This window comes from Hibiscus syriacus, unplaced genomic scaffold (assembly GCF_006381635.1).
Source record: "Hibiscus syriacus cultivar Baekdansim isolate YM2019G1 unplaced genomic scaffold, ASM638163v2 tig00111947_pilon, whole genome shotgun sequence".
NCBI lineage: Eukaryota > Viridiplantae > Streptophyta > Magnoliopsida > Malvales > Malvaceae > Hibiscus > Hibiscus syriacus.
In genome coordinates, this window is record NW_024063219.1 from 42,005 (window position 1) to 56,428 (window position 14,424).

A 14,424-nucleotide genomic window follows, 5' to 3' on the forward strand; every position below is an offset into this window, starting at 1 on the left:
TTTAGACAAAGTTTACAACGCGCCCTCCTCGAGCCATTTGACATCTCACATAAATCGTAGTGATCCCAAATATCTTTGTTTCGAGTGTGTTCGATCACTCTCACGACTTCAAGGTTTCCCCCGACGGAAGATTCAGCAGTGTTACTCATGATGAATAAAAAATTACAAAACTAAGATTTGAGAGATGTTTAAGTGTTGTGTAATAAGATTTGAGAAAGTTGTAATCAACCAAATACATCCCCAACCTATTTATACATGTTTAGGATGGTAAAATAGTAATTTTTTAAAGAAAAAAACGGTCAAAAACGGTCACAAACGGCTATATTAACGGCTAGTTTTTTAAACCCAGACCGGTTTTTTTTTCCGGATAAAAACCGGTTTTTTATCCGGTTAAAAAATCGGTCTGGGTTTTTTTCTCCAAACCGGTTAAAATAACCGGTTTAAAAAAATCCGATCCGGTTAAAAAAAACCGGTTTTTCCCAAATCCGGTTTCAGATATTTTTTTCGCAAAATCGGATATTCGGATTTTTTGTGCCCCTAACTGCCACTAATGGATTTAGGTAACTCGCTTTAATACAATTAATTTTATAAACTAACATCACCACGTCTAATATTTGAATTCCATCATCTAACTTCTTCCTACATGTGCTCAGACATTTCTGGAAAGAAGAAACATAAGAGAATAAAGTCTAAACTGAACTTTTTTTTGTCGCAACAGAAAAAGTAAAACAAACACACTGTTTGAGGCTGTCAATAGGAACCAGGTAACCTAAAATCTCATGTTTCTTACTGCAGGAAAGAGATGTTTATCATTGTGAATTAAACTCGACATTGCAATTTCAACTTTTCATTCCAAATGTGATGCTCCAAAACATATTTATTTTTCTAAAACATACAGAATAAAATATACACGGATATTGGATGCCAATATCATTTTTTTAACAATGGCCTTGGCCCTTGAGGTTTTAAGCCCCACTAGAGGATGGAATCTAATCCCTTTTTTGTCTTCCAAAACAGTGCTAATGAAAGTGAGAGTGCATAAATAGTACTAGCTTGGATAGTGGCCAACCTGAATAGTCCTCTATGTTTCACTCCCATACAGCAACACCCTGATTTCTTCACCTGCACTGGTCGTTGCCCTATTGTTTCTTCTTTGCTCCTTTTGCAGTACCTTCTACTTCTCTATATTCTATTTGTCTCCCCTTTCCCTCTCAACAATTCAGTATTAAACCTTGCTCTTCCTATATAAAACCCCCATATTCATCACCCTTTGTAACTTCCCAGCCAAAACCAAACAGAGTTTGAACTTTGAATTAAGAAAAAGGTTCAAGTTTATATGAACTTTTCTAGGTTCCAATCCATGGAGTGTGCTGCAATTAACTGCCACGAACAACAAAAAAGGGAAGTTGGGGAAGAAGAAGAAGAAGAAGAAGAAGCATTGTCATTATGTGATCTGCCACTCAATTTGGTTAAAGAAGAGAATCAAATCCAACCAAGGAATGAAGAAGACGGCGAATCCCAAGCCATTAAAACCCAAGAGGATTTCAACTTTGGCTCATGTGGTGACTTTTTGTCCACAAAACCAGAAATGTGTGCGGCTGATGATGTGTTCTTCGAAGGCCAAATTTTACCCTTTCGTGTCTCTGTTAGTTCAGACCGTGGCTCAGCAAGGTGCCATCATCAAGATAGCCAGAAAACGAGTCGGTTCTTGCCAAGGTCCGGGTCCATGGACTATGGTTCGTTAAGTAGGTTCACAAGTGTCGATAGCAGTAGCAGAAGCAGCAGCACCGGAAGTAGCCATTACTCAACGAATAGTAGCAGTAATTCCAGCATGGTTACAGCAAGGGATTTCAATTCAATTACAACTCCCAAATCAAAGCCGAACGAAACCAGAAACAACTTCAACTCACATCCAAGTCCAAAACCACAGATAAGGTTGTCCGAAACTCGACCAGTAAACGTCAGCAGCCGAAACCAGACGTCATCGATGTGGGATTTTTTCAGGTTGGGGTTGGTTCGAGCACCAGAACTTAAACTAGACTATATGAAAATCCGTAACAACAATTCGAATCGAAATTCTGTCAGCCGAAACAGCAGTCTCAATAGCAGTAATACTAATAGCAGTAACATTAATCAGCTAGATTCGATCAAAGGGATGTTAAGAAAAGGGTTGTTCAGTGGATGTAAATGTTCAGTGGATGCAGTCGAAACAGTTCCACTGAACAAAATAGTGGTCATCAAAAATATGATGAAGAAGAACAATGAAAAAGAAAAAACAATGTTGCATGCCGCCATGGAAGAGAAAACGAAGCTACTGCAGCAAGAACAAAAGATAAAGAAGAAAATGAAAGAAAAGCGAGAAGGAAAGCAAGCTTTATCACGTCATCGAACGTATGAATGGTTAAAGGAGCTTTGACATGCAAGCTTTGTTGATGAGGCTTAAAGAAAAGAAAAAGAAAGAAGGGCTCGTGAACAATCTCACGCATGCTTCTCTTTTTCTTTTCTGTTATCATTTTTCAACTTTTCTTTGTTCTTTTTGGATTATATTTTTGTATTTTTCCCATATAGTTCAAAGTGCATGCTGTTGTACCTATAAAATCTGTCTCATGAGATTTATTATATTATGAATGAATTTTTGTTTTAAGAAAAAATATGAATTCTGAATTGTGATGCTAAAGATAATGATTGAAGAATAGTAGCAGAGCTGTTATGGGTGGAGGAAGACGATGAGGATGAGGGTGACGGTGGTAGTGATGAACATGATTAACGTGTCGACTTTTAACGAGACATGAAAACGGCAATTCGTGACTGTCACTCTATCACTAAAGCACACGACGACACAGTCATTCAATTTATAATTTAAATAAAAAAATAAAAGGAAGCAATAAAAGATTCGAACAAATGAAAATATTGGAAAGTTGAAAAGGAGTGAATTTGGATAGGAGGGATTGAAGTGATATATAAAGTAGTATTTATTTATATATATATATATATATATATATATATATATATTAAATTCAACGCATTTGGAGAATAATTATTTCTTTCAAATCCAAATCGCATGTCTTCTTTTGATTACAAAGGGAAAGGTGATGATAGATTTTGTCTCTATTGCATAGGTTGATAATGAAGTTTGATTAAATCTTTGGAGAATCTTTTCTTTTCCGGTGATTCATCTGTTTCTCCATTTTGTTCGGTGATATTTCATATTATCTCCATTCCAACCGCTTATAGTTTACAGATGTGGGCCTTTGATAATTAGGATTTAAAAGTATTTGGAGTGGTTAGTACTTCACCATATGCGAGTGCTCATCACAGTTTGACAGCATATCCCACACTTGTGAGTGCTCATCTCCATTAATCATATTTTCAATTATTTTAGTTTTTTTTATCAACTTATTATTCTATTATAATAAAATCATCTTTTAATATTAAGTAATAGGAATCCCATTAATCAAATTCCCTAGAATGATTAAGAAATGGCCATGACTGAAACATTCTGAAGCACAGCAGCAACAAAAAGGGTTAAACTTTGAAGAAGACGATCGTACCACATAAATTCTTAATACAATCAGTGACGCGAGGAAAAGAGTTCATGTTCCAGCAGCAAGCACAAATATTAGAGGCTCTTGCAAGGCGAGAAATAACATAACCAGTGATCTTTTGAACTTGCCCTTCAAGGATTGAAGCTTGCAGCTGCTATTGGAGCTCCAAGAACCGTGAAAAGATGTCTTAGCCCAAGAGTTCCTGTTCAAAAGGAACCTCTATCTTCGTACCAGGTTCCCAGCTCCTGCAGCTCATACGTAGTAACGATTACAGAAATATTATTTTACAAGTGGACACGTATATTAATAATATTAGTTTTTTATACAAGTATACAGAAAAAAAAAACTTAGAATGTACCTATACAATAAAATAATAATTATTTAAAAAAATTGAATTTCAATACAGACGCTTGTCCACTTTTACCAAATAATGAATCCGCTCATGCCACCGTCAATCTCATCTTTTTGACGCCCTGACTGAAACCCCATGAGGCAGCTCCGTTCCTCCATGACACTTGGCTTAGGCAGAACCATATTTGCGACCGCCGGGGCAGGGGTATTTAGAGAACACTAAACATTTAATCTTACCATCTATCTATCTCAACTAAGTTCGATCCAGGGGAGGCGAAGAGAAGAGCTCGCAACAATTGATAATTGACTTCGTTTAACAGGTTTATATTTACATGATTTGCGTGTAGCAGAAACAATCAGATAATTACTTGGTTGTTTTTGGATGGATTCTTAACAAGTGATAGGTGTGAGTACATGTTAGTGTGATTGTGAATAGGTATAAAGGAAACAAGTGATGATATAAGAATCTACTATAAGATATATGATATGAAAATATGATAGTGAGCTATGTGAAAGAACTATGAGATATATGAGCTTATATATGCTATGTGATGTATATATATGGGAAATATATGTGAACAAAATATGATATATATGTTTATGTGAAACCATAAAAAGTGATACGAGCTATGTGACATATGAATATGAAATCATATGAAAATTGACATGAATTACATGAAAGTAAACTACGTGATTATATGCACATGTGATATGTGACAGAAAAGAAGAAGTATGGGATTAGAAGAGAAATGATATGAATAAGTGGCGTGAATATATGAACTGTTATAAATGATATTGCCCATGATATGTGATATGAGAGCTAGGGGTATAGTTGACATGCCAAGACTCGAGGGTTTACCTATGTTCTTCGGGACATATGGACAGTTTACATATGTCTTTCGAGACATATGGACAGTTTACCTATGTTCTAAGGAACATATGGACAGTTTACCTAGGTTCTTCGGGACCTATGGACAGTTGCCGAGGTTCTTTATGACCTCTAGATAGTCATTCGGGACATTTATACGAGTTGTGGTGACAACATAGATGTGTACAACCTCAGTGCACTCACACACATTAAGTTCTCAACAGTGTACATGGGCTAATAAAGAAATTTAATAAGTATACTAAATATGATATATATATATGTGTGTGTGTGTGTGTGTGATTTGTTATATAGAATAGATCACAAGATTTATGTAATGGTGTATTGCTTGGTTAATGCATGGTATGTTATGTATAAAGGTGTTAAATTATAAGGATTAATGATAATGAATGTGAAATGTTAAACGTGTTGATAATGATGTGTGTGTTATATGATGTACATAAATAAGAATGTGAATAATAATATATGTTGTTGTGTGTGTATTGTTTAATTAAAAATGACTAAGAGATATGAATGATAATAGAATGAGGTAAGGATGAAAATGATGAGTTAGTTATATGAATATATTTAATAATATGAAATGTTTTATGGTTTTATTATATGTTTATATACCTCACTAAGTCATCGACTTAGCATGTGATTGTTTCACACGTAGGTTTGGAAAGCGAAAAGAGAAGTAAATAGGAATAAGATAGGTCAGTTCTCCTTACCGAAGATCAGATCAGAAATGTAGATCGAATTACATGTATTTTATTAGATAGAATTTAGTTGGTATGTAATAAAAAGGATTTGTATTGAATATGCTCTGATCGAGTTTTGAAATGTTTTAAACGTAAATATGTAAATGGTAAATGTATAATGATGAACATTTTAAATTTTATGAGTCTTATACATGTTTTGCCGAGGTACTGTAGCAGTATTGTAGCAGTACTGTAGCAGGGTATTAGAGCTGGGTATATGGGCTAAGGCCCGCGGGCTACCCGTTTAACCCGCGACCCGTGCGGTCTTCGGGCCTCAAAAATTGAAGATCGTTTAATTTGCGGGCTTTTTAGCCCGGACCGTTAAACCCGCGGGTTTAATGGGTATAACCGCGGGCTACCCGCGAAACCCGTTAAAGTCCGCTTAATTTAAAATTCATAAAATTTTAGAGAAAATAAACTTAAATAATTTTATAGAAAAAGAAAATAATTTACCTATAAATATGATGTTACTTATAACTATTGTAGTTCTTAAATTTATTAGGATATTTGTCATAATTTTACCGCTGCTTGATATTTTTTTCATTTAAATATACATCATTATCATTTTGGTATTTAAAGATTTTTTTATTTAATTTTGACCTTTATTTTTTTTCATGAAGTATATTATCCATTTTGTTCTTTAATTATAAAAAGTCACGTGATATTCTAATAATATATCACATAACACGTAATATTGAGATTAAAAATAAGAAAGAAAAGCAAAAGAAAAAATTGAAAACATACTTTTCAACTTTTAAAGACTTTTACAAAATAAATATATTTTATCAATTTTAGTATAATTGTATCTTTCAAATTTACTCTTATACTGTAAGTATTTTATTTTATATTTTCATATTATGTTTTAGTCTTTCTCTAAAACATTCATAAAATACAATTATTAGGACCACTTGACAACTTTCTTTTTAGATTTGTATAATGTTTGACTTAAAATTTTATAACGAACACAATTTTACTGTTCATACCGTATTTTACTGTTCATAAATATGTTTTTGCCTTAAAATTTTATAACGGACACAATTTAATCGTATATGATCGTATTTTCTTAATATAAGTTCAAATGTTTGTAATTTTGTAAGAAAAGTGTTTCAAAAAGTCAATGTGACATCTCAGACTCGTATCCGGGTCGAGTATGGGTTGGGGTGTTACACTAGACGTCCTATTATGATCTCCTGAACCTGGCCCTCTGAACTTTTTCCTCTAAACTGTAAGCTTCTTATTTGTTTCCTGAAGTAATATCAGTAGAACCTCAACTTTTCACGAAAACCTTTAGATGCATGAATCAATAAGAAAACTCTAAACTTTAGCATCATCTGGTAGTATTGTATTACTGAGCTTCCCAAAGTTTATTTTTTTACTCATCATTTTAGGTTAAAAAAATTGATCTAGTGTAGCTATCGATATCAGTAACGGGAGTTCCTTTGGCGTTGTTTGTGGAGTACAATACCAGTGTAATTAGGGGGCATGAGAGTCATGGTTTGTTTTCGTATAGAGTATGAAATTTGTTTTGATACTGTATATTATTGAAGATTAGTTTTATCGCCAGAATGATTCTTGAACTTGTATTTTAATTATAAATTATTTACACTTTGGAATGGTTTAAGAAAATTTTACTCTTTCTTGGATTTTTACGGTGGGTCGATCCGGTAGCCTTAATGTGACACCTCGAATCGGATCGGGTAACCCATATCAGTTTGGGGTTTTTCAATAAAGCCGCCACTAAAGGTTTCATTTTTTGTTTTCTCATCAGAAACTAGAAAGAAATGTGTACAAACTATGGAAATTTTTTGGTTTCAGATAATTAGATCCTTCTATTGGTTATATATTTTTTATGTTTTCAGGAAGCCAGCTAGAATCAAACAAGGAAGCTATGACGATTCAGGTGATTTTGGTGTCCATATAATTACCTTTTTGGTCTTGTTTTACAGTTGCTTTATCTTCTAATCCCCCCGGGGGAAACATGAAGATATCTTTTTTTAGACAGAGGAAAAGGTTCAATGGAATTTTCTAATAATTTGTCCCTTCAAATTACGTGGGTTGTTTTAATTTTTTGGCTGGCTGGTTAGTGTTTAGTTTTGATAAAGGGTTTGTTCTGCAAGAAAGATAAAAATGGAGAAGAATTTAAAATATTATTATGTCACCAATTTTTGTCCCCCCACCATCTCCAACATTCAACTAAAACACACCTAACTCTCCACTAAAATAAACCCACTCAACCCACTACATCTACAACTACATACAAGAAGACCACCATAAAAAGAAAGAGAGGGGTTAGACGCCAGGGGGAGAAAAAAATAAAAAAGAAAGGGTGGAGCCAAAACGTGGGGGGCAAACCAGATAATACACCAGGGGAGAAAAATGTGGGAAGAAATACGGGAGAGAGAAAAGGAAAAAAGCTTCAGTGATTTTGCCAAATTCTCTTCGGTGATTAGAATCTCCGATCAATATTCCGAACGGCCAAAAGTTGCGCAAGACCATCACGAACAACATATTGAAAATTCAGGACGATCGGACGGTGGACGACGACAGATCGGGGAAAATAAGCCAAACGGTTTTTGACTTCTTGTCGGCGATCGGGATCTCCGATCAACATTCCAAGTGGCGAGAAGTTGTGTCATGTCAATACGAACAACATACTAAAATTTCAGAACGATCGGACGGTGGTGAATCAGAGAAAACAAATTCGGACGATTTTGTGCCTCTCGCCGACGATCGGGACTTCCGATCAATATTCCGAACGGTCAAAAGTTGCGCGATGTCAACAAGAACAACATACTGAAATTTCAGGACAATCGGATGGTGGCACAGCAGCGCAGCAACACGATGGCCGGTGAATCATTTATGACACATGTTATGTATTTTTGGTATAATTTCTTTTTAATCCCTGAACTTTTATGTGTGTTTTTCATTCCAGCATATGAATATATATGTTTTCTTGATTTTGACACTTTAGTTTCTGTTATTTTATTTTAGTCACTTAAGTTTCTGTTTTTGCTATTTATGTCATTTAAATTTCTGGTTTAGCTATTTTAGCCTTTTGAGTCTATGTTTTTACCATTTAATCCTTTAAGTTCATGTTTTTGCTAGATCTATTATTCAAATAAATAGTTTCTTTAATTAATTAATTTGAAGCAAGTTATTAATATTTAATAAATGGATCATATTTTAACTTGATATTTGATTCAGGATTTCCACCATTACGACAACGTGTAAGCGAAATAGTACCAATTTTGGACGCTATGGGGGTGATAATCCTTCCCCACGTGTAACTGACTCCCGAACCTGTTTTAATCGAATCTTTGGTAAACGCAGACTAACTTTTGTCTTAAAAAATGATTTTTCTTAAAATTGTTTTAAAGGACGTTTTTAAGTATTCGACCTACCTAACCCAAAGGTTGATGGCGACTTTATCCAATTTTATCCAATTTAATTAAAAATACTTATTTTCCAAAATTAAAAGTTGTAACTATTTTTAAAACAATAAATAATTACCCCACCTAAAAACGGTTATGACAACTTGGCGACTCCGCTGGGGACCTCTTAGAGTGTCAGGCTGTAAGTCGCTTACACATTGTCGTTTGGTGGAAATTATGAGTTCGAATATTTAGTTAACTTATGATCCTTTTATTGAAGTTTGTAGTTGCTTCATTTTTTGTTATACTAACATTTTGATTTTTTGCTTTCAGATCTGTCCAATTTTTATCGAGTGGTTTCATTTTACTTTTGAGTCAAAGGGTAGAATGTTCCTCCTCACACACATCACGAGCATTTGCATAACATAAGCTCTATACCCGAGCTCCGAACCCTTTTAAGTGGGGGTGAAAGCGACGCCTTCGTGGAAATTTATTCTCCGTATGGGCCTAGCAAGTAACCTTCGGGATTCATATACCTTATGCTTTCGTGTGAATTTATTCTCCATATGGGCATAAGGGAATGTATCCTCTCGAATTGAACTCGTTCCGCTCGAAACCTGTAATGGGTGAGGATCGAGGGTTTGGTTTCCCAAAGGGGCACCGACATCAAGGACAATTCGAGTACATTTTCCTCATAGAGCCGAAACCATGCTTATAGTGAACTGTAGAACGGTCACCATAGGTATAGTCATACCGAACCTCTGTCCGTCAATAGGTAGCCAAATTAAGTGTACACAAAGGAGGAGCGTTTATAAACCTTTATTTTCGCTTTAAATTTTGTTGAATGACAATATGCGAACTAGATACCATGCGGTTAGGATTTATTTCTTGTAAATACATCATTGTAGGTAGAAATCATGTTTGGGTAGGATTACTATCTAATAAAAGTATGCTCGAGTAGATATCATGACGGGGTAGGTGTTATATTCATCTTTGAATGACATTTTTATCTATACCGATTGTTTTACATGTACTAACCAATTTCACTTTTTTTTGTGTACACTAACTTATCTCCCTTCTTTTGTTTGTGTCATTTTTTTTCATTATTCTCTACATTGCAATTACATTGTCATAACATAATGTAAGAGGTGTTAATCTACAAAAATGTGTTTGTTAAACATGAATAGTTTTTATTAATGGACAAAGGGGTTGTAATACAAGATATGAAAAATACAAAGGAGAATCTACAAAGCGACTATGTGTTACATTCAATCCAGAAGACGTGGTGCCCACAATCGAAGAGTATACTACATTGCGACATTACGAGGGAATCAGAATGAACCAGGTCTACATCAAGCAAAATAAAAGTCAACCTTTGAAGAACTGGTTGACATAGATTGCAGGGGCAAGATGGAGGTTACTAATCTTGGGAGTCCCTTCAAAGACAACAATGTCAAAACGATAACTGAAATTGGAGGACATTGTTGACAAATTCAAGAAAAAGACAAATGAACTTTACATAGTTCTTAATGTTGAAAACATTTTGATGTTTCGATATAACAAATTAAGTTAAATGAATTTTAAGATTTTACAAATGATTTTCTAAAAGTATATTCGATTTAATTACTTGAATATCAAATTATTACTCCAAGTCTTCTAAGATCAAATTCAAACCTTACTAAATGTGTAAAATTGTGTTTTAGACTTAATATATTTTTGAAACAATTTTTACAAAGTATTTTGAACTAAAATCAAGCTTGAAATCAATTTTTCAGAGTGATGCACCAATCCATGCATCGATGCACCATGAATTAAATTGAACATCGAATTCATTTCATGCATCGATACACATACCATGCACCGATGCATTGAGGATTTTATGAAAACATCGAATGCATTTGATGCATCGATGCACCAACCATGCATCGATGCACTCTGGCTATTTTAAATCATCGAATGCACTTGATGCATCGATGCACTCTTAGTGCACCGATGCACTAAGGGTCCAACGGTCAAAATATTTGAATTTTACACTGATGCACCGATGCACCATGGGTATGCATCGATGCACTGATGCTCCCAACTGTTTTAATTAATTGTTTTCACACTTAAACGACTCTATTGACTCCACTAATCATCCCCAACATTCAGAAGTGATTCAAGCTGTATTTAAGCAAGATTAGAAGCCATTGATCAATAACAAGAAACATCAAGCAACTAGAATCAAGAGAGAATCAAAGAGAAAGTATTAAACCTCAAGTTTGAGCATTTCAAGCCTATTTTTCATTCAATATTCATTTTGCTTTCAAGAACACTTATTGTGCTCAATTGTATTTATTCTTGAGTGTTCTTCCTTTGTTCTAGAATTGTGCAAACATATTTGCCTTGTGAGTTTTTTATTGTGAGTTTGCAAATTTTTAATCTTCTCTTTGAGAAAAGAGTATTCTCAAGAATTGGGGTATATTCTTGAGGGAGTTGTAAGGTTATCTCTTTGGCCTCAAAAGAAAGAACAAATTAGTGAATTTGTTGGAAAATCCTTAGTGTGGATAGCTAAGGTAGTGGACGTAGACTTTGGTTGATAAAGTCGAACCACTCTAAATCGCTGTGCAATTACTTTCAATTTTCTGTAAAAGCTTCCACAAAATTTTAATTGCCAATTCACCCCCCTTTTGGCCGATTCCGTCAATCGATTAACTCAACAATTGGTATCAGAGCCTAACTCATTTGAAAGTTTAATCGCCTCTTGAGTCGATTCGGGAAGAGTTACATCGATAATCAAAGTCATCAATGGCCTCTACTTCAAACTTTGACTCCGATCTCGATTCGATGCCCGTCAACAAGCCTCATTTCTTTAATGGGGCTAACTATGCCTATTGGAAAAATAGAATGACGTACTTCATTCAAGCAAGTGGCATGGGAGCATGGAATATCGTAGAAGAAGGATACTTCAAGCCTCTCACTCATCCAAGATTATTGAGTGAAGGAGAGACAAAAATATTTCAGCTCAACTCCAAAGCCATCCATATTATATTTTGTGCTATTGGACCAGATGAATACAGAAGAGTTTCATCTTGTACAACCGCCAAAGAAATATGGTACAAACTTCAAGTCACTCATGAAGGTACCGATGAGGTAAAGAAATCTAAAATTAGTATTCTAACGCATAGCTATGAAAATTTCAGGATGAAACCAAATGAAGATATCAAAGCTATGACGGATAGATTCTCAACGATTGTTAATGGTCTCAAATCATATGGAGAGATCATTTCAAATGAAAAGCTTGTGAGGAAGTTAGTTTACTCCCTTCCAAAATCATGGCAATCAAAGAAGATGACAATCATCGAGTCTAAGGATTTAACGTCCTTAACTCTTGAAGAGCTAACCGGTTCACTCTTCACTTATAAAATAATTCTTGAAGATGAGGTAGACCTCGATAAGATTGAAGAGACACCAAAGGAGAAGGAGAAGAAGAAAAACATTGGAGTTGCTCTCAAATCCACAAAAGATGAGAGTGATTCGGATGAAGATGACGATGACAAGGAAATGGCATTGTTTGCCAAACGGTTCAGAAAAATGATGAGACCTTACCGAGGAAGAAAATTCAAACGAAATGAAGGCCTCAAAATGAACCAAAAGAGAATGACCCAATCATTTGCTATGAATGCAAAAAGTCGGGGCATGTCAAATATGATTGCCCACAATTGAAGAGAAATGGTCAATCAAAAATGAAGCACAAGGCTCATGTGGCTACATGGAGCGATAAAGAGGAACAAGAAGTAGCAAACTTGTGCTTGATGGCATTCGGGGAAGATTCTAAGGTAACCTCTAACTCATCTGATTTTGATGATTTATCTTATGATGAGCTATTAGAGGAATATAATGGGTTGGCTTCGAATTACGAGAAATTATTTTTAAAATATAAAAATGATGTTTCAAAATTGAAAAATGAAAATAAAATCATATCCAAAACCAACAACGATCTTGAAAGTAAAACAAAAAAAGAAAATTTTGGATTTGCAAAATTTACTTTCAAAGGGATGATCATCAAAAGAAAATTGATGATCTTAAAGCTTCTTTTGATAAAGTTGGAACAAGACGTTTTGAAAATGGAGAAAATTCAAAATCCAACTTTGTTAGAAAAAGTTTTAAAAACTACGATCATAGAGGTCCCCAAAGAACCTCTAATGGAAAAATCGTTAGAAGTATATGGGTTCCTAAAGAGCTCATTACTACTAAAGATAAGGATATCCTACACAAATGGATACCTAAGGGGACTAGGATTTTGGAAACTAATGAATTGGTCCCAAAAGAATTTGGGTACCAAAAATCAAATATTAATCTATGTTTGTAGGAAAAGGAGCATTGCTACAAGGCACGAGAAACAAATCTAAATTCATGGTACCTTGATAGTGGATGCTCGAGACACATGACCGAGGACAAAAATCGGTTCATAGAGCTTAACGCCAAAAATGGAGGAGAAGTGACTTTTGGTGATGATTCAAAATATCACATTGAAGGTATAGGTACAATAGGTAATACCTCTTCCATACAAATTAAAAATGTGTTATATGTGAATGGATTAAAGCATAATCTCTTGATTATTATTCAATTATGTGATAAGGGATTCAATGTCATATTTGAAACTAATGGTTGTAAAGTCATTGACATTGCATCTAATAGGATTATGCTTGTTGGTCATAGAATAGGAAACATATACATGGTGCATTTAGACTCTATAGAAATGACTAATTTATACCTAGTTGCAAAGGATGAGCATGATAGTTGGTTATGGCATAGGAGACTAGGACATGCTAGCATGAGTGTTTTGCAACGGTTAGTTCAAGGAGAATTGTTTCGAGGGCTGCCTAAACTAAAATTTGATAATGATAAAATCTGTTATGCATGTGCTAAAGGAAAACAAAAGCGAGTTTCTTTTAAATCCATTAATGATGTGTCAACTAGTAGAGTATTACAATTTATCCATATAGATCTTTTTGGGCCAACTAAGACTACTAGCTTGGGTGGAAAACAATATGCATTTGTCTTGGTAGATGACTATTCTAGATATACTTGGGTTCTATTCTTAAGTACTAAAGATGAAGCATTAGAAAATTTCATCACATTTTCAAAAGTAATCCAAAACGAAAAAGGTTACTCTATCACTAGTGTTAGAAGTGATCATGGCACTGAATTTGAAAATATTGGATTTAATGAGTTTTGTAATTCTAATGGTATTAGCCATAATTTTTCAGCACCTAGAACCCCTCAACAAAATGGAGTTGTTGAGAGAAAAAATCGAACGTTAAAAGAAATGGCTAGAACCATGCTTTGTGAAAATAATTTGCCAAAATATTTTTGGGCGAAAGCCACAAATACCGCTTGTTATGTTGTAAATCGAGTAATGATTAGGCCAATTTTAAAGAAAACTCTATATGAAATTTTCAAAAATAAAAAGCCTAACATTAGCTATTTTCATCCTTTTGGATGTAAATGTTTTGTTTTAAATAACGGTAAAGAAAACCTTGGCAAAT

At 34.4% G+C, this 14,424-nt stretch overlaps 1 protein-coding gene across 1 annotated transcript; it reads left to right on the plus strand.

Annotated features, from left to right (window-relative positions):
• Positions 1–1,360: 1,360 nt before the first annotated feature.
• LOC120173402 (putative uncharacterized protein DDB_G0289963) lies at positions 1,361–2,767 on the plus strand. The gene is made up of 2 exons (XM_039180585.1): positions 1,361–2,391; positions 2,692–2,767. The coding sequence occupies exons 1-2, from the start codon at positions 1,361–1,363 to the stop codon at positions 2,765–2,767; spliced, it is 1,107 nt and encodes a 368-aa protein (XP_039036516.1).
• Positions 2,768–14,424: the final 11,657 nt, after the last annotated feature.

What these genes read in the sequence shown, in the direction of transcription:
- LOC120173402 (XM_039180585.1), top strand. Translation starts at nt 1,361, where the DNA reads ATGGAGTGTGCTGCAATTAACTGCCACGAACAACAAAAAAGGGAAGTT. An exon ending in GCTTTATCACGTCATCGAAC is followed by an intron (nt 2,392 to 2,691) that starts GTATGAATGGTT and finishes TAATGATTGAAG; the next exon opens with AATAGTAGCAGAGCTGTTAT.